Genomic DNA, 20,682 nt, shown 5'->3' on the forward strand with positions numbered 1-20,682 from the left:
CCCATGTACCAAGCCCTGTTACTTAGCAGTAAATTACAGGTTATGCATTTCAGGCCAGCTCTTCCCTTGATAACATTTGCTGCTTTTCTGCACTACCAATGCAGGATAAAATGTTTTAAATAAGAAACCAAGGAACTGAAAGTGGGTCTCGGAGTAAAAGATAAAGCCACAGGACTGCATTTCTTGGTATGCAGACAATTAAAATGAAGAAGTAGCTTGATTAAAATCAGACACTGAAGATGCTTCTTTCCTAACACATTGTGGTAACATGTAAAAGAAACCTGTTAGCTGCTGCAATAACTAGTTTAAAGAAAAAAAGAATAAGCACCAGCATGTCTTTGTTCCTAAAGACTAATTAGCAAGAGTCTATAAGCACTTAGATAAAAGGCAGCTAATCAAGCAGAGACACTTCAATACTGTAAAATACGACTGTCCACTCAGCTCTCCCTTAAAATGGTAATAAGGGGCAAGTACAGTCAGTATCTGTGGCCACTTGTGTCTGTGTAAGACAAGAACAAAAGCAGATATTGAGCACTGGAAGGGGTTGCCCACGGAGGTTGTGAATGCTCCATCCCTGGCAGTGTTCAAGGCCAGGTTGAATGAAGCCTTGGGTGATATGGTTTAGTGTGCGGTGTCCCTGCCCATGGCAGGGGATTGGAACTAGATGATCTTAAGGACCTTTCCAACCCTACCTATTCTATGATTCTATGATTGCATTCTTCTGCTGAAGAAACACCACATCAGTTGAAAACAAATGCAAGGCTTGAATTATTTTTGCAAAAGGCCCATTCACAGAGACCATGGGGCTGACATTTCTGTAAGCTGCAGAATGAAGTCTTCTCCTGTCAGGAGCTGAAGATGCCATGGGGGAGTCAGGGGAGAAGGACTTTGGGGAGAATTCCCCAGCAGTGGTGGATGGCATCCTCCCAGTGGGATGGGGTTGAACCCCATAGACATGGTGATATCCAGCAAAACAGACCAGGTTTGCCGAAAGAAGATCTGCTCCCTCCCACCTCTGGGACTCATTTTGTTCCATCCTGGCTCTAAGCAGTTCCTGTGCAGCTCCATGGATACCCAGGCCTGAGACTGCACAACTGAGCTGGTACTGAGAGGGAAAGAGGTTTGTTTTGTCCGTCCTGGCTGCTAGCATGATGAAACACTGCTGCCACAGATCCCTACAAATCCTAATCTGAATGGACAACCTTTGAGCTACCTGGACTTTGCAGACTTTGACTCTCAGGTCATTTCATAAACATGCTCTCAGAATTTAAGAACAAATTGCTCCTGGGCTGGATGGGATTGATCAGTATTTTAGGCAGCAGTTGCTGAGCTGTGGCAAAGGAAAACGCAGTGCACAGTGACAGACAGACTGGATTTCATTGCTGTCCAGAGCCATCAGTCAGCCTCAATCCTGATCCAGCTCTCCTTGAAGTCACTGCAAATTTTCCAATCTGCATAAATGAGATTTGGACCAGAGGCACTGCTGACTCTTAAAACACAATTGGCATTGAAATACTGAAGAAGTCTGATGTGATGAACAGGATTAGTTGCAAGAGAAATACAGTTCATGCATAATATACCAAAAATTAAAGAGCTAAAATGCTACATGGCAACCTCTACTGTCCTTATTTAGGAGCACATTCAGGTCTCGTGTACTTTAAATATCAAGGGATATAATTCGTCCAGTTTACTCCAGACTTATTTCTGATGTAAGTACAATCAAATCTGCCTGTCAGTCTCACTCAGGTAAACATTTCAGCAGGGATTTGGTAGGTAACGATTTGAATGCCCTTAAAAAGCCCAAATTCTCAGGGATGAGGTCCACAGAATATCTGATTACTGATTATTAATTCCAGCAGCGAAAACCCCACGATTTCTTCTTCATGATGTAATGAGACAGCACTCCTTGCAATTTTAAAATACACCTATATAAACTGAATGCTGGGATTAGCAGCTTTAACCTTTCCTACCAGTTTATACATAGAATCATAGAATCACATAATAGCTGGGGTTGGAAAGGACCTTAAGATCATCTAGTTCAAACCCCTGCCATGGGCAGGGATGCCTCACACTAGACCATGCCACCCAAGACTCTGTCCAAGCTGGCCTTGAACACTGCTAGGAATGGAGCATTTATCACTTCTTTGGGCAACCCATTCCAGTGCCTCACCACCCTCACAGTAAAGAATTTCTTCCTTATATCCAACCTGAACTTCCCCTGTTTAAGTTTGAACTCACTATCCCCTGTCCTGTCACTAGAGTCCCTAATGAAGAGTCCCTCTCCAGCACCCTTGTAGACCCCCTTCAGATACTGGAAGGCTGCTATGAGGTCTCAACATTAGGTCTTCAGTAACACACCTTGTGCATAACCAGTGTTCTCCAGTAACTAGTACAGCAACATGGCTTAAGCCAAGTGTCAAAACATCGTGGCTGGGTTTGTATTTTGACCAGCCACTACACAGTAAGGTCTTGCCTGTCACATTCCAGTGTGCTGAAGTGTTAATCCTGGAAGGCTTCTAGCATAGCAGCTACTGGATGCATATCACTTCTCTAGCTGCTCAGAGACAACATTGCAATTTGATTTAATTGCTATGTTGACTTATAACAGTGTGTTTATACTGGATGCCTGCCAGCTGAAATGCAACAGGTTTGAAAAAACGTATTTCCTCAAAACAGCATGATATGCAATGTAATAAGGAAAGCAATCTTCCAGTGGCCCTGATTCTGAAGTTCATTTCAGCTCCTCTGATTTGGAAGCTTTGGTACCAATTCGGAAGAATTACATCAACCTAATTGATATGATAATCAGGCCTGGAGGCTGCATTTCGCAGGTACAACAGTCACACTGCAGCTTTGGAAAGGGAATATAACTGTAGGAAAAGAAAGCGATTAACAGTTGTTTGTATTACAGGGATTGTTTGGCCTATTTAATGTCCCAATCAAAAAATGCTTTATTTGTTGAGCAATCCTAAAAGGAAATCAAAGAGAAACTCAGAGAACATTGCTAATCCTTTGTCCCTATGACATTTAAAAGCCAATAAAGAGCTGTGCTTTGCCAATGCAAACAAAAATATTATCTTCCCCATGACCTTGACTGCTAGATTTCAGCCCAGCTAACAGCACCTTTGCGTTCAGCCAACAGATATGCTATAGGAATGCTGCAGAAGCTGAAAGGTGCGTATGCTTGGTTTACTTCTGTAGAGCACTAGCTTTCCACTAGACCATGACTACCAGCTTATTTTGTGGCTGGCACTGGAGTTTCATGGGATGATCGGCTGTCATTCAAGGAGGCTAGATTTCATGACCCCAAAAGTCTCTTCTGTCCTGATACCACTCTGCTGCTAATTAAGACCACAAACTTCAGCTACTGAAAGAAACAGCCATGTGGCTTTCAGCAATCCTGCAGTGTGACTTGTAAAAGCAGAAGAAAAGCGATGTTAAAAATACCAAGCAATATCTAAAGCTGGAACAGAACTGGCTTTTACCTGTTTCAGTCCAAAGTGAGTTCATTGGATACAGCATCATTTCTTTGAATTGAACAAATAAACCTCAATACCCTTTCTACACGTTTCTACAAGGCAGTCTATAAAACTGGGAATGAGAGATGCCACTCTTAAACACAGACCACAGGACACTTTTCTCACAACCCCAATAGCAAGGTATCATTTTCTATTTGATCCTATTTGGCTTTTTCATAAGGAACTGTAAAAACCTCTCTCAAAATCCTGGCACCAGCATATACAATAGGAATTCTAACACTGACTCTGCTGGAGCAGAGTTTGTCCCTTCAAGAATAAAGCCTTGGGAGTTAAAAAACAGTGTGTTGGTTTTGTTGCTGAGCCAGCTGTTTAACTCCACCAGCTAGCAGAAACAAAGAGAAACCAAATAAAACTATAAAGCACATGTTCCTTTTAGACAAATAAGCCAAAACCCTTTGGAATTTATGGCTCTACACTATCCCTACCTGATAAATCATATACAAAGCTGCAGCTGCAGATATCAGTGATCATGTAAATAAATTTTATTATGCTGTACAATATTAGTAGAGTTAGACACACTAATCATGGAAGAAGGGGAGGTTGCTATTTTTTTCCTGTCCCATATGGTAATAATTTCGTATGATTGAACTGTTATGAGCTAAATAAAACTACACATTAACTGTAAGATACATTGCAAGTACATTAAATCTTCCCTGGAGTTTTAGCAAATACACGCTTTTTCTATGATGCATTTGGAATTAGCAAAGGAATCTACACTGGGCCATAGGCTTTATAAATAGATTTGGCTTCCTCTGCAATACTTTCTGGGCAATTATTTCAGAAATGAAGATGCAGAGCCACAAATAAATAAAATAATTGCAGCTGATCAGGCTTTATTTACCACTATCACATTTCCCTGACTGTTAAGTATCCCTCCTCTCATTTACTCCACTAGCCTGAATCAATGACCAGATGAAGAGTTGTCAGTTAATGTCAAACACTGAGCACAAACGTGCCAAAGGCAGATTCTGGTTTCCCCATTTCCAAATCCTGCCTGGGCCTTTGTGGAGCTGGCTTACTTCCTGGATAAATTCAGTGTGGAATTGGGAGGCTGGGAAAGGGCAGAGCAAGTAAGATGAGTTCTGCAGGGTTTCAAGCAATTTGCCAGGGAGTACATTTTGCTGTGAATGCCCTGCAGAAGTCACTGCCAAAGGTATGGAAACCTGCCCTTCCACTAGCAGATGCCCAGCTGTATCAGGGAAGGGTTTTCATTGTCTCCCCTATCTGCCACAATCCTGATCAAATTGGTATTAATTCAGTTTGGAAGATGCTGGGTACAGTTATCTATAGCCAAACCAGCTTCCCAGGTAGTGCAAATGAATCACAACCAAGCAGAGGCTGGCCTCATGTCTATGTATTATTCTACATGTACCTCACACCATTCACCTTTCAGAGCTTCACATCCCAGAGGGGAGGGAATCTCCTGATAAACAATTTTCCTTGGGATCAGGCCTGAAATCCTACTGATGCAAACAGTATTTTCCAAAAACAACAGTGGCTCAGTTTAACATAGATGCAACTCATATTGCTCCTTCCATCACTACGAGATAAACTGAGGCCCCACTTTTTATTTGCAGATGGACACTCAGTACTATTTAATGGTTGCATTATCTGGGGTTCATGAAGAAGGGTGCTTGTATGATGAGGCTTATCATCTCAGGAGGAAAAAAAAAGCATTATTTCTGCTGCTTTGAAAAGCCATGGAGCTGATAACACAGTAACACGTATGGAATACACAGGATTCCATATCAAATCAAATCATCAAATGGAAACATCCTGACTGTCCACCAAGAGCTTCCTTCAGCGAGCTGACCTTAGAAGCAGCTGCCAGCATTGTATTTTACGGTCTTCAAGCTAAGCTATGTAGAAAAAAATGCCCTTTACACTGCCAGAGATGTCTGCCCCTGCTCTGTGAGCTCCCAATAGCCCCCTGTCCTGAGAAGGCACACCCAGCTTTACAAAGCCTGGATCAGAAGGATACCCTGCAGTAAAGAGAGAGCACCAGAAACAGCCTGGAAGGCATCTAGGGGCTGAAAATGGTCTTATAATACAAAGTCTCATAGCTTTAAAACCTGATTTTATTTTTTTTTATTTTATTTCTAGGCTGCTTATTTCTGTACAAAGAAGTGGTACTGAAAAGTTCCCAAAGAACTTCCATCAACAACAGTCCATAAGCTGGTGAAAGAGGCCAATGGGAGCATATGCCAAAGGACCTAGAAAGATTTATGCTAGCCAAGCATCTGGCTCCTTGTTCATTGTTATCAGAACGAAGACAAGTGCTTGCAAACATCCTTATTCAAAATCACTAATGTGTTCATGGATACTCTGCACAAATGCAGCAGCATTGCTACTGTAAGGTGTGGTAACTGGGAACACAGCTGCTGAGTGCTCTAATGCTGCTTTTTCCAGTGGTATATTTAATGCAAGGAGCAGTGAGAAAAGGTGCAGTGAGGGTGTTGCTGCCCTTCAAATAACCAAAGGGAATGATTAAGACATCATCAATTTCTGTTATTGTTCTAGTGGATGGTAGTAACTGCTTCTACTCAGGAATGTGGCTGTACCTCTATCATCATCCATCATCCTGCTGAGGCTGTGTATAGCACAATAGAAATGGTAAACTTTTTATTTGACCTCATTAGCATTCCCAGAATTATAGTGTCATATCAATGATAAAGACTGAGGTTATCTGCATCTGAGCAAAGGGAGAAGAAACAAATCACACACTATGTAAAAAACCAACAGCACAACCACAATTCTACTGAACACTTAAAGGCTGCTTTAACCCACCTGGTTCTTGATTCTGCATGTGGGATAAGACACAATTAAGAATTGTGCCTATACACATCAAACTTGCAGATATAAATGATGGACCCATTCATTGGTGATCTGATGATCTCAGCATTCGGGGAGAGGGCAGAGAGAGGAAGGGAAGATGTTGGAGTAGGTGCTCTGATACCTCCTTCCTGACTCATCAGTATTATCTGTGCTTCCTCTGACCTCTCTCAGGCAATCAGCAATCCACTAGAAACATGGAGAAATTTGTGTGCAATTTGGGAAACAGCACAAAGGCATTTGGCCTTTGCAAAAATGTCTTGCAATGCCTGGAAGTTCACGGGATTTCCTTGCTGTTCCCAGGATGAATGCACGTAGGGAGGGGTCCTGCTCAAACTTGGGTTGAAGGAAAGTGAGACTAATTCTTTGGCTGTTCTGGCAGTCAAATAAGATCAAGTCAAATCTGTATTTGTCTAAGGTCAGTCTATAGCAAAATCTATAGTGAAACAGGGAATTTCTCAGTCTCCAGCCAGCAGCTGTATCCCCTCTATAGCTATAACACAGTGCCAACACATATTCCAAACCACTCGTTTTCAGTTACTTTAGTCTTTCATGGACCATCTTAGAGGAAATTAACTGAACTTCCCTACAGTGGGAACAAAGGAAGGAAATTAATTTATTATTCCAGTGGTACCCTTGACACAGATACTGAGTAGCTTCATTAAACATTTTGCAGCCCCGAGTGTCTTTGCTAAACCCTCTACAATAAGCAGAGTCATTTTCCTTACTACAACACAAACACACAGGTCAGGATTCAGAACTCATTTACATCTGCTTTGTATCTCAATAACTTCTCTCATCTCAATGGGATCTGGGCAGGCACAAATCAAAGCTGTATCTTCCTAGTCCTTCCCTTTCTTTCTAGATTCATTACCTTGCAGTACCACTCTCAGATAAACTCATTTCCACAGAGTCAGCAGAGCCACAGCCAAATAACTAATACAATCCTTTAATACAAACAACAATAAATCAACGGATTAAACTATAATTTATCAGACAAATACTATTTAGCTCTCTCAAAGCTGCTCTGAACTATCTCTCTCATCTGGCCATATTCCAGAGGAGCACTGACACTAGATAAAGCTCAGATCTGCCCAGTGCGTTTATATAAAATAGAAATGCTGAAAACATCCTGTATTTATGATGGGAGATTTGACAGAGATCAGAGTGAATAACATTCCTGAGAAGACTGCAATGTATCTAAAGCTTTCTCAGTATCTCTTCCAAAGACCAGTCTAGCAGGGCAAGGTTTCAATAGACCCTGAAGCTCTGCACTTAGCAGCAAGCCTAGGGAACTCAACACATTAACCTCGAGAGACACTACAGCAAACTTTTAACAGCTTATAAAATAGCAACAGTCTATTCCAACACCATTTTACTTCACAACACAGACTTTTTTTACTTACTTCATTGGTTTGAACAATGCTTGTCCATAGTTCTGGAACGTCATGATCAGCTTCAGCTGGGTGCCTCCTGATTTCATTGCTGTGGGAAAAAAACAAAACCCCTTTAAAATGCTACATGTGGATCTACTTACATTCAGCTTCCTTGAAACAAAATCATGTCTCTTTTGCTCTGTATTAGATTCAGCACTGCAGTATCTAAGCACCAAGCAGAGTAATCCTAGCTGGGCAACAGATTATTCATCAGGGGCAGAGTACAGGGGAGGGCTTTGAGCTGCCAAGCAGGACTAAAAATGGATTGTATTTCCCGACATGTCTTTGTCTTCTTCAGTTGGCCACTATGGATTCTGTAAGCACCTTAACTGAACAGCATGTATAGGAACAGACATGGAGTCTTGTTTTCTCCATGTTCAATCGCTTTTGGATTTCCTTTTAACAAGGGACACACATTGGGAAAGGAAACAGGGTGATACTGAAGACAACTGCAGCTGGGATGTACAGTCCAATGCTCAGCAGACAACTCCTTAATTAACAGTGTGAGCAGATACTACAGCAATCTCTGATCTCTGCTGCGATTTTAATAACTGCTGCTGAGTAGTAGAGATGTGTAAATTCATCTCCTCTATGCACAATGGATCTGTATCCAAGCCCATCCAGTAGCTTCAGGGGATCCCAAGGTAGTTCATACAAGAAAGCAGAGCTGTGCAGAGCAGGTTGCTGGCTCTGCTGGGAGGGTAGGACAGGACATGTGGAGGTAGCAAGGACTGAGGTCCACACTGCACACCAAGGGCCATCTTTGCTCAAATGGTAAATACATTCACTTCCCCGCTGAGAGCTAATGGGAATTTAAGAATGACATTTATTCAAATCAGTTTGAACTGTTTGGACAGTATCATGTTAACAGACAGATCATGGTGTTTCTAAAGTCAGAGTGAGGTTTTTTTTTATGTAAGAACTCATAAAAATGCATTTTACTTAATTATAAAGCTACTTTAAAAAATAAATACATACTTTGGCAAATTAGCTGCTTTTCTACTCAATCAAAACCACTCTGAATAAATGAAATGACCTATACCCTGTCTCCTTTATTCACTTCTGTGTTCAGATAGGCAGGCCATGGCAGTTGTGTCTGTGTGGATGATTTAGTCCTTTAAAAATGCTTCCTAAGAATGATCAGATAATTAAGCCCTTTCTTTACAGTTCTGACAAAACCCATGTCAACTGGATAATAACATAAATGTCAAGTTACCTTGCTCTGCAAGTTTTATCTTAAAGCTGCCCTTGTTGCACCTATAAAGCTTGTACATTTTTGTCTCTAACCAATGCTATTAGCTGCACATCCTTTTAATTACTCATCTCTGTGCCTTATTACTGATAGGTCATCATCTCCCTTTCAGCACTTGTAATCTATATTTTTGCAAGAAAATGCTATGTAAATCTGGTGAGTGTAATTATACTTTTCCTAGCAAAAAATCCCTCCTGCCTTGCTGTTTTGCTGATCCCAGCCTTCTCTTGCATTTCCACTTTATCCCAAAGGAGCAAATGAATAATTAGAAATTAAAGGGCATTAAATAGTTTGCACTGAACAGGTAAAGCAGAACATGGCATTCACATATTAAGCTCCCTGTCTTGTGCAGAGCAGGTCAGTTGATACACACCTGAGGGAAGAAGGAGCATAGGCCTTCAGCCCAGGCTTTGAGAAGCAGCAATCCTCCCCCCACAGATCTACATGTGAACCATCACAGCCCAGCTATGCACCCTGGAAACACTCCTGGTTAGTCTGGACAGCAGTCAAGGAGCTGGAGATGCCCTTGCCTCATGCCTGCAGGGACACATGGTCCTGCCTAGGAGCTCCCCCACCACCTTCCTGGCCCACCCTCTGCTGAAGATACAACTTGTCCAACTCTTTTAAGGCACAACCATGCGCTGCTGTTTGCATGGGCTATCTCCAAATAGGTCAGTAATATCAGTCTCAGAACCAAAGGGCAGAATTGCCTCCTGTCTGTGAGATATAACTCTCTCCATCCCATGAACCTCAACACAGCTGTTTGTAGACTGCTCACACCAACTGAAGACTGTTTTTTCCCTAAAATTGATGTAATTTATGCTTTTTCACTCACTTTTGAGGAGCTCAAGGCTTGGAGATTGGCTCCATCTCCTCTGAGAGACATGTATGTCCAAAATACACCAAAGATCCTGTAAGCCCGTGAAAGAAAAGGCAAAGATAGAGCCTATTTTGGGGTATGGCTGTGAAGCCAAGCTTTCAGGAAATCACAGCAATGTCAAGAAGAAAGGATGTTCCAGCATGCCCTTTTGTAAGCACAGAGTTTCAGATACACTGAGAAGACTTGTTTCTCATGAAATTGAAGCCACTCAACAGATGATTTTACTAGCCGACGAGCTCAACCACCAGTGTGTCATCACCAAGCAGGGAAATGTATGAAGATTAACAATTCAGAATGATTCTTCACAAAGGCCTGGTTTCCTGACAGAAGGAATTATGCTGAAGTAAGACAAAAGCATCTAAAAAGCATGGTCTTTTTAGATCCATCTTACTGTATTATTGCCTTAATTGGTTGCAATAGTAGCCTTGACCAAACACAAGTTTTGCTGGCATGTTGTCCCTCTGTTGCTGCTAGGAGTAGATTTTGGACCTCCCAGAGGGTGACATGGGTGGGACTGGTGTCCCATCATGCCTTATGGCAGGCATCGTGAGCAACAACCCGTGCCAGAGGTCCATGTTGGCTTCTCCCCACGTCATCTGGATTCACACACAGATATTCCCACTCCGGCTGCTCACTCAGTGTCGCAGAACTGCTGGCTAGGCTGGAGATGATTCAAAGCCACCCTCCAAGTCCAGACTAGTTACAACCTAACATTGTAATCCCTGCAATCTCCTCATCTAAGACAGTCCTTTTGAGCTCAACACAACCTTTCATGCACCTCTAAACTAAACTGACTTTGGGAGTTGCCTAAATCTTGGGGGTGGCAATGTCAGAAAAGAGCCAATCTCACTGAAGATGATTTGCTCAGACCTCTAGGTCAGATTATTTCCCTTGTCCTAACTTAGTGTTACATCTGCATGTTGGCTTCCCTCTCATTTTCTAAGCTGTATTATTCCTTCAGTAACTCCCTTTCCTTCTCAGACCTCAGTTAAACCATTATGGCCAAACAGCGGGAACCCCGTTGTCCTCCAGGAGCTTATTCCCAAACACTGTTTGCTCACCTAGAGATGCTCTTGTGCCTTCACCTACTGCACACAGGCACCATTCTGAAGAATTCATAAAACTCAGAAGCAGCATATACAATTTTCCAAGAAATGCCACATCTATGATGGGCAGGCTGAGGTATTTTTAAGAAGGCCTTGCCATGTGAAGCTGTACTGACGCCAAGGGAACTGCTAGTCACACTGAATTCACTTTAAGGTTTCTGAATACACTTTAACATCACAGGTCATGAACAGCTCTGTAAAAGACTTTATAAACCTAGTAGCTCACAGCAGGTACCTCAAATCAAGTCTCATACAGCTCCTGGATATACTGGCACAGTGTTAAAAACAAATCCCAATGCCATCATTGCTTTTTATCTTCAGGTTATCTTAGGTCCCTCTTTCCCCCCCCGGCAAGGTAGAAGGAAATGGAAAGCAGTATTAACCCTTCCTGTTAACCCAGTGCAAGAGCTTCCAGATAGGATCAGAAGTCTTCCTAATTTTAGGAGGCTTTATAAAATATTCCAAGATATCTTTTTAGCTTGAGTATCTGTGGGATTACAGTCTTGTACAAGCCTAGTGAAACTGGTGATATTACTTCTGCTTTCTCTGATGGACTTTGAACCAAGCCTCCAAAAATCCCCACTCCATTTACATCTATGAACCAGTTCTCACAGCCACATGCCATGGCTGCTGCTTCCCCACCTTGTCTCCCCACCCATACAAAACCCAAATTCCCTTCCTGATCCACACTTCCTGATCCACAGACACCCTCCAGTATAAAACAGGCACAATCTATCATTTCCAGATCATCTTCTTACAATTGTATGCTAGTGTTTCTGGCTAGTATCTGATACTAACTCCTAGCAGAGGCACAATGTTGCTCAAAGGGATTTGACCCCAAAGGATTTGGAATTTAAACTGATCTGGCTTTCGAGCTCCTGCTTTGCTTCATGATAGCCCTCATCCTACTGGTCTGTCCAGACCTTATGGTCTTCTGATGGAGAGCAAGAGTCCCAACAGGACCTCTGATCCTGGTCAGGATTCACAAACTTCTTAAAATGTATTTAATTATGCAATGCTAATGCCTGAGAAGTGAGATCCAGTCAAAGCCTGGGATGCAGTTAACATCTGAAACAGAGGACATACAGATCCATTTTGACTTCCTATTTATAGGCCAAGCTTAAATTTAATATAAAGGTGCTGGTTGGCTTTAAAAAGTAATACTCTGCCCCAGGCTAAAGACATGGCCCTGTACACACTGTAAAGAACATACTTTAGAACAAATTCAATCCCTCATCATCTCTTAGTTTGTTCTTGTTGAGCCAATTCTGCTAACTTGTTTTTAAAGGCCTTTCTTGGTTTAGTTGAGACAGTAAAAGACTTCTAGAGGGGAAGAGATCTGTGCAATCATTCAGAGGCTTTGTTGTACGTGTTAAGTCCCTCCTTTCATCTGGAATTGTACATTAAATCAATCTGTTGACTCTTGGCAGATTCATTGTTTTCTTACACAGTAAATCAACGGCGCTACATTTAATTGCGTTTTTCACATGTTCTCAACAGCATTTTTTCCCTTTCTTTGGCTGAGATTTTAATAATTTCCTTCAGCACCAGAATTTACATTCAATAATAAGCATCTTGTCTTTTTTTTTTCCCTGACTTGAAGCAGAGTCCACCTCAGTTAATTGCAGCATTTATTCACTGTGTGAGTAATCTTGCATGCTTGCTTTCTAATCACTGCTTGTACAAACTGAGGCATTGCAGGTTCAGCAATTAACTCGGTCAGGTAATGTTTCCAAACCCTACCAACCAATGAATTTAGAGAATCAAAAAATAAAACCCAACTAAACACAGGAATTGCGAAAACCTATTCTGCTCATAGGCAATCCCACAACACAGCTCCGCTGGACATCAGTACAATCAAGATCAAGACCACACTGTCTCTACAATGCACCATGCCATATTAGTTGTTAAACTGCTGACAGTGCTACCACAATTATGCACAGACGTCTTGTAAATATGCAAGAAAATAGCTAACTATGGTTATTTATACATGCAATAAACAGTTATGAAAGGCAAAGGAAGTATGTAATTGCCTGTCCATGTGCTTCTTCTGAAAACTGTGTTTCAGTGCTCAATGAAAAACCAATTCTCTCTAGGCTCCTATTTCTGGCAAGAGGAAATTTTCAGTGAATTAAATCAAATTAAGAGCTATCCTTTTTATGCTGAATAAAATGAATACGAAATACTTATATTGATGCAGGGCACAGAATACATCCTCAGCTTGAAAGCTCTGGGTAACCCTGTTCTTTTCAAGGCCATCTGTAGGTGTCACTGTGGGAGCTGAATGTGATGCTCCTTCCCATCCATGGATTTGCTCCATTTAAACTTTTAACATCAAGAAAATGTCACCTTGGCGCTCCCTGCTCTTGGGAATTGCTTCTGTCACCGTTTTCATTTTAAAATAACGCTGCATGTTACAGAGTTATGTGAGCAGTTCTAATAAATGGCAAGGGATCAATCTGATCACCACTCTCCTCCATAAATAATGTAAGCTGAGCAGAGAAATGACAATATGGCTAAGAAAGCTGTTTAGCTGCAGATTGGATCTAATTACTATAGGTATCAAGAACTCACACAGCAAATCACCTAATTCTATTATAGCCAAGGCAAATCTGAACGCTGGAAAGAAACTGGATAAAGCCATATCTTACCTCATCTAATACATGTAAGCCTCTGTATTTAATTGCCCTGCTTGGAAAAAGAAGCCTGAAGACTGGGCATCTATGAATGTTTACATTTATTTTATACTTCTAATCTGGCATCTTCCCAGCTGCCTTAAAAAAATAGAAACAGCAAAACAATAAAAATTGAGTAAAAAAAAAAAAGAGACAAATTAAAAGATATGCAGGAATATGCAAAAGAATGTAACAACTCTATAAATGTCTTTTGGTCAAATATATTACTCCCCATTAATCAGCTTACACACTTGAATTCCTGCTGCTGCTCTGCAGTAAAGCTGAAAATTGGCAAGTATTATTTTAAAACATGTACTTTTAAAAACCCAAAGAATTTGCCACATAAAAGATGCTGCACTGTGTAATAAAAACAAACAAAACAAAAAAAAAGAAGTATAGTGTATTCCAAAATGCTCTTTCTTGCTTTGAAACCTGACAAAGCTTCTAAATCCCCACAGGGGCAAGAAGTAGATGCTACCTACCAGCAAAATTCAGACCATGGCATTTCTACATCGGCAAAAGTCCCCTTTCATTTCCATATACTTGATTTTAGACTGGAATTGATGTGTAGAAATTATTCCCTGTCAGTCCCCACAGTGACCAATACCAATACCAAATGTACCTCATGTTTTAGTTTATGAAAGTTATATCGAATCATTGATAGAAACCATGTCTCTGTGCTTTTCTTATAAGAGGCGCTATCATGTTCTGAAGAGCCTTCTTCAAACATTAACAGAGAGACAATCCCATAGGAAATCACTAAAAGCCAACCATAAATATTCCTCTGAGGTCCCATAGCCCTTTCTACCCATTGATTTAAAGCTCTATCAAAATCATAATTAATGGAAACCTCATGACACATCTATACGACACATTAGGTGAAGTCATGGCCCCAGGGAAGCAAATGGCAAAGCTTCCACTTACATCACCAGGGTCACGACTTCACTCCTATTTTTTTATAACCATTTTGCTGCTAGGTTAACTGAAGCATACAGAGGTTAAGCAACATGCCCAGAAGCATAAGTGAAGATCAAGTGAAGAGTGAGTACTAAACTATTATTTCTCATTCCTACCTCCCTTTTTCCGCCACCAGCTCCTATGTCCCTACATAACCTTAGCATCCCACTGCTCTGCAGAAGTGACAGACTTCATGGCTCAAACACTGCCAACTGTGCTGCAAACACTGCTCTCCTCCTGCATAGACAACACGGCTGAACTCTGAAGTGTTGAAGAGGTAAACAGAGATCTATACTCTCAGCACCCATGCAGTACAAAACACTGCTATGGCCAATGCATTTTTTGTAAACCTCAATAGATGAGCCAGGAGACAGTTTGGCTGAGCATCACCTCTGCCTAGAGCTGGGGACAGGCTGGTTACTGCCTGGGACACTGCTGCTGACTTCAGGGGATGGGGAAGGGCACAGCCTGCATCTTTTCCTCCTCCATGGATGTGCTTGAAGATCAATGTTAACTCATGTATTATCATGTACTGGCTGAATCCCCATTCTCACATGTCACTAATATTCCAGAAATCAGTTGGTATTGAGGGAAGAGGTCAAGAAAGGGTTCATGTGAAGGAGAAAATCACCAGTGCCCTTGCTACCCTCCAGCACAGGCCAGAGGAGCATAGGAAGAGTCTCCTGCTACCTACAGTGTCACACCTGAGCTACAGAAGGGGAAATACATGGCTTGTCAAACCTTAGCTCCTTAATGAATCACTCCAACACAGAGTTTTGGGGACAGAAAACCCATCACAGGTTAATAAATGAGCTCGTGTTTGTCATCTTTCATAAATTAGGTGTCCACTGGACCCTTGAATCCAACATGTGAGATAGCACCTGGATATCACAAACTGCTCCATTCCAAATCCTGCCCCAGCAGAGCTCAGAGCAGAGCTGTGTGCTGAGTACAGCCAACCGGGCAGCCCAATTCATGGAGGCAAAGCTCTCCTGTGGCATCCTGTGTTCCACACCTACTCCATCCGGATCAGCTAAATAAGCCCACTCTTGATGACCCAGGATCTCCCTTATTCCTACTCAGCAGCTGCTGTGATTCACACAAGGGAAAATGTAAATCTTAGGGATGTTCGTGCTATTCTTGCCCAAGCCATTTCCTGCTGAAGCCAGGGGAATTTTTGCCTTGCAGGGTTAAAGACCTGCTGACCTCATCCCGTGGTGCCAACACACCACCAGCACTTTTCCAGAGCTCATGCTATTTCATCCGTCTGAAACAGACTTTGTGGTCAGCACAAGTAACTTCATTTTCTGCACTGCCAACGGAAACCACTGCATGTGCTACAGCTCTCCACCTCTGGAAACCACTGGCTGTGCATTTGTTTAGTGTCCCAGAGCTTTCAGTTGGGGTTGAGGTTATTTTTTCCCTGTGCATCTATGCAGCTAAATCCAAGGAAAGACACATTGTCATTAACCAGCTCAGGAGAAAAGCCCCGAACTGTGTCACCTTGTTTAACCAGAGCCAAAGGTTGACATGGGCACTTCTCTGTTGTAGATCTACAAGCAGAATAAACAGAGCTGAACTCTGCTCAGCGGGAGGCTGGAGCTCCCTGCATGATGCCTGGGGAAGCTGCAGCTCTGCTGAGCCGCAGAGCCCCGCGGTGCCGGATGCTCCTGCAGCCATCGCTGCAGGGCTGCAGGTCAGCTGCCTGCTCCTTCCTTGGGAAGAGGAGTGCTGCCAGACACAGCCTTTTAAATAATGATCAGCTAATAATACCAATCTAGCACCTGCAAGATGCTACCTGCTTTTTGCCATCTTTTTTTATGACCCTATTTATTTTAAATAACCAAATTGGGCACTTTCAGTGTGATCATGTCTAAAATATCTCTGAAATGAATGGGGTTTGCCTTGCTGGCAGACTTTGCAATTATTCAGGTAATATAGAGATGGCAATATCTCTTTATATTTAACAGGGAAAATGAGCACAGAAGTCGGGAAGCAATGCTGGAGGCACGCCGGAAAGAAGCCATGCAAAATATTAATATTCAAACAGCAATGAGAGCCTGAACAAGCAAATAATGGTAAAAAAAATTATATATATATACATATATATGAACATACCAACACTGGTTATCTTTTGGGAGACCAGGTCTTGCAGTAAAGCCTCAATTGCAGGATTATGTCTGGAATACAACTCGTACCGATTAATGCCAATGTGGAATTTTAACCAGTTTGGGTAGGAGTCTATGGAGGTTTCTCCAGTTGGCAAAAATTCTTCATTATCTTCATTTTGCCTACCACCAAAAAAAAAAATAAAAAATAAAGAACACCACAACAAAAACCCCAAAATGAGGAGAAAGAAATAATGTTACAGTTTGTAACAGGCATCAAGAAACAGGGTTTCAAAATGTGACAACCTGGAAAGGCAAAGCACTAAGGTGGGGGGAGAAGCCCTCAGGTTGTCCCTGTGCCGGCAGCACACCAGGAGCCTGTTCCCACCTGGGGCTAAATGGGAGATGGGTTTTCACTTCCAGTCATCATGCCTGATTTAAAGCCCATGAAAGTCACGAGCTAAACTCAGAGTGACATCACTGAGCGTTAGCAGAGGCCCTTATATAGCAGAAACACAGAGCTGCAAGTTTTGTATCATCTGTAGGTTTTATTATGTTGCACGTATGTTTTACAAGTTTGACTCAAAGGACAGCATCACCCTGAACCTTTATTTAACAGGGACATGGGTCTGGAAACTGAGAGCGCAGCAGTAACCTGACCTGTTGTACCAAATGTTCCCACTCTCTCTTCTTTTTCTAAATAGAGAGAATGAGAAGAAACTGGATCATTCCAAGCTGGTTACTAAAGAATAACTCTGGATTGTTTTGCCTCTTCCCTAGCAGTAGGATACTGTCACAGAAAATGACTGTTAAAATGGCTTTTAACTCCTAAACTTCACGTTAGTTCTGTGAACTTTGGCTGCAGCCACCAAGGAAAATAGGTACAAGAGGCAGCTGCATAGTGGACATCAATGATAGCTTCACTCTCCACCTACTGCATAAACCATCACATATCCAGAAGTCCTCCATGGTTTTAGTCATCTCCATATGTTCATCTAATTATGACTTTTTATTTTCCCTCTCGGATAAACCAGAACTTTTCAGGCTATTTCACCTCACAGCCAGTTTTTACTATTAGATGGAAGGGGCCTGAACAATTCACATGCTCATGGGGCAGAAATCAGAAATACTTCTCCTCTCACACTGGCTGCTCTGCAGCTTGACAGAGCTTTTGCACCGTACAATGCAGCTGTTTAAACATTACAGTGTCAGTGTGCTTGGAAGAGGGTGCTGTTGTATTAGACAACCCTTCTGAATTTTCAGTCATTGAAATTTCTCAGCATTTCTTACTAGCCAACAGGGCATAGGATTCACAGAGGCAACAAACTGCTTTGGAGGCTGGAAAGCAGAAGAGGTGCTAGGACTGGGAATTAATTGAGGATGAAAAATGGAGCAGGGATCAGACCCCGAAGGCAGGATGAATGCCTGTGTGATACCAGACCTTGATTTTGAAGGAAGTTCATGTATTACTGCCTGGTCCCACTGTTGAGAGGCCAGGAAGGTGCTGGAGAGGGAGGTTCACTCCTCTTTCTACTTTTTACTGCTAACATCTGCCTGTGGCTACAGCTGGAGATGGGATATTGGGGCATACAGACCCTTCGGCCTTGGCAGTCCAGCCTGTTCCTGTGATTATTCCGTATTTCATGGCTTTTGGGCTTTGCTTTATCTCTTTTCCCAAGAAGCACAAATGATCACGCCTGTGTACAATCTCTCTTTTTAGCCGGTGACACCAAATCGTTCAGTTCAACCCTCTGCTTACTCCAAACCACCTATTCCATCCATTCTCCTGACCGACCGGTGAAACCCTACGTTATAAGCAGGAAGGCAGCGACCCGGGGAAGCGCTGCGCCACGTTTCCACAACTGTCCGCCCAGCACCCCGCTGCCTTCCTCTTCACACACACACCGCCCCCAACCCCGGGGATACCCCTACCCTGCAAACCCATCCCTGCCGCCCCGATCCGAGCCAGACCCGTGCCCCGCCGCACTCACCACTCAGTGTGCTCGGCCGCCCGCGGGTTGAACCTGATGTCGCTGTTGACATTGAAGAGGAGGTCGCCGTCGGCGAGCGGGGGCAGGGCGGCGCGGTACAGCGGGTGCTGGAAGAGGGCGGCCAGCGGGGCGGCGGCGGCGGCGGGGGGCGGCGGGCGCGGCGCCCCGGGGCCGATCAGTCTCCGCGTCCGCGCCGCCGCCGTGCCCCCCCCGTCCGCCGCTCCACCGCCGCCGCCTCCGCCGCCAGCCGCCCGCTCCGCTGCTTCCCGTGACTGCGAGGAGAGGTTGGAACCCGGCTCGGCGCTGAAGTCCTGCAGGATCCGCAGCGTGTGCTTGCTGGGCCAGCGCGGGGCGGCGCGGGGCGGCGCGGCGGCGGGCGGCGGGCAGGAGCAGCCGGGGCGGCCCTCGGTCCCCCGCCGCTCCAGCCGCGGCAGCAGGTCGATCATGATGTGCATGGTGCAGGCGACGAGGAACACCATGAGGATCAGCACCCGGAACTTGCGGACCAGGAGCATTTTCATGGCCGGGGCGGCTAATAAATTACCGGGGAAGGGGGGGGAGGCGGCGGGGTCGGTCGGGAGCGCTTCGGCGGAGAAAGCCCGGGCAGACGTGGGTCTTCCAGCTCCCCCCCCGGGGCTTCGGCTGTCTCCCTTCGGATCGGGAAGCGAGCGATCAAGTCAATAAAGTTACCTCCATAGGCGCCGAGAAATAAACAGGCTAAAAACAATAGGTCCTCATGTCTCAGTATCATCAAGAACTTAGGAGGGGGAAGAAAGGAAAAAAAATAAAAGGAAAACAAAAATAAAGGAGCACCGGACCGGGCTTTTAAAATCAAGAGGAAAACAATGCCAGCGGTATTGCAATGTATAAAGCCATCTGCTCACAATTTCTCTCTCTTTTTATTACAGGGATCACAACAAATAGGGAAAACTGATTCTTGAAGAGAAACCGATATCAGACGCTAGCTCTAATTAAATAAAATGTAAAAAACTAAGAAAAAGACGGGGTGGAGGAGGGGAGGAGAATAATATTAAGAAAACCTGTGCGGAAAGGCGACAGAAGAAAAAAAATCATCCATAATATTTGGCTGTGCTGGAAACGCTGACTCCCTTCCTTTGAATGTGCCCAGTGATGCAGCAGAAGCGCTCTCCCGCTCGCTCCCTCTCTTCTCTGAGACTGTTTAAGAACATTGGCTGGAAAATCATTTTCTTTGAGCGGTTCCAGTTTCTTCATCCATCGCGTCCAGTGCTTGGGAGAGATTAGTACGTTCAACTGAGATCAAGTCTGGGTGGCTGCTGTATCCAAGCTGGGCTTTTGCTTTGGCTTGGGTTGGGTTTTTTTGGCCGCAAAACTGTCTGGTGGCACAACTGCAACATAAAGGTTAAATATGGCACAGAAAAAGAAAAAAGGGGGGGGGGGGGAGAGGAAGGACTAAAGGAAAGAAACTAATATAAATCAGTAGAGGTTCTTTTAAGCAAAGAGGTCCCGTCTTTGATCTCTGCTGGGTCTTACAGATCTGCCTTTTAGAGAGAGAGAGAGAAAGAAGGAGAGAAGGGGGGAGAGAAGGGAAGAGGGGGGAGAGATCTTTGGCAGGTGCAGAGTGAAAACCTCTTTCAGCTACACTGAATTCTGGAGACTGGTTGGACTAGTAGCTCTGCAGCTCCAGCTTTCAGTGGGTGTGTTAAATATTATGAGCGAGCCATGATTCCTGCCTTCCTCACGTCATAGTTAGGAGATTGGCTAAATAAACGCTACAGTGATAGTAACAGGAAAACCTCAACCAAAAGCGGTTTTTTTTTTCTCTCCTCCCTCCTTCCCACCCCCCTTTTCATTCTACTGCAGCTCCAACTGGGGCAAGGAGAGGGCGTCTGTTCCACAAAGGTTTGCAAAAAAATAAAAAAGGAAG

General features: G+C 43.5%; 1 protein-coding gene across 1 annotated transcript in view; it reads right to left on the reverse strand.

The window, feature by feature from the left end:
• The window catches only part of FAM20C (FAM20C golgi associated secretory pathway kinase), a 60,270-nt gene extending 39,813 nt beyond the window's left edge, over nt 1-20,457 (reverse strand). Inside the window, exons 1-3 of the mRNA XM_034065111.1 lie at nt 18,777-20,457; nt 16,796-16,968; nt 7,778-7,856 (exon numbers count right to left, since the gene is read on the reverse strand). Coding sequence (XP_033921002.1) covers nt 7,778-7,856; nt 16,796-16,968; nt 18,777-19,297 — 773 coding nt within the window. The 5' untranslated portion in view covers nt 19,298-20,457. The remainder of the gene's footprint in view (nt 1-7,777; nt 7,857-16,795; nt 16,969-18,776) is intronic.
• Between the last annotated feature and the right edge of the window lie 225 nt (nt 20,458-20,682).

This window comes from Melopsittacus undulatus, chromosome 8 (genome assembly GCF_012275295.1).
Source record: "Melopsittacus undulatus isolate bMelUnd1 chromosome 8, bMelUnd1.mat.Z, whole genome shotgun sequence".
NCBI classification, from domain to species: domain Eukaryota; kingdom Metazoa; phylum Chordata; class Aves; order Psittaciformes; family Psittaculidae; genus Melopsittacus; species Melopsittacus undulatus.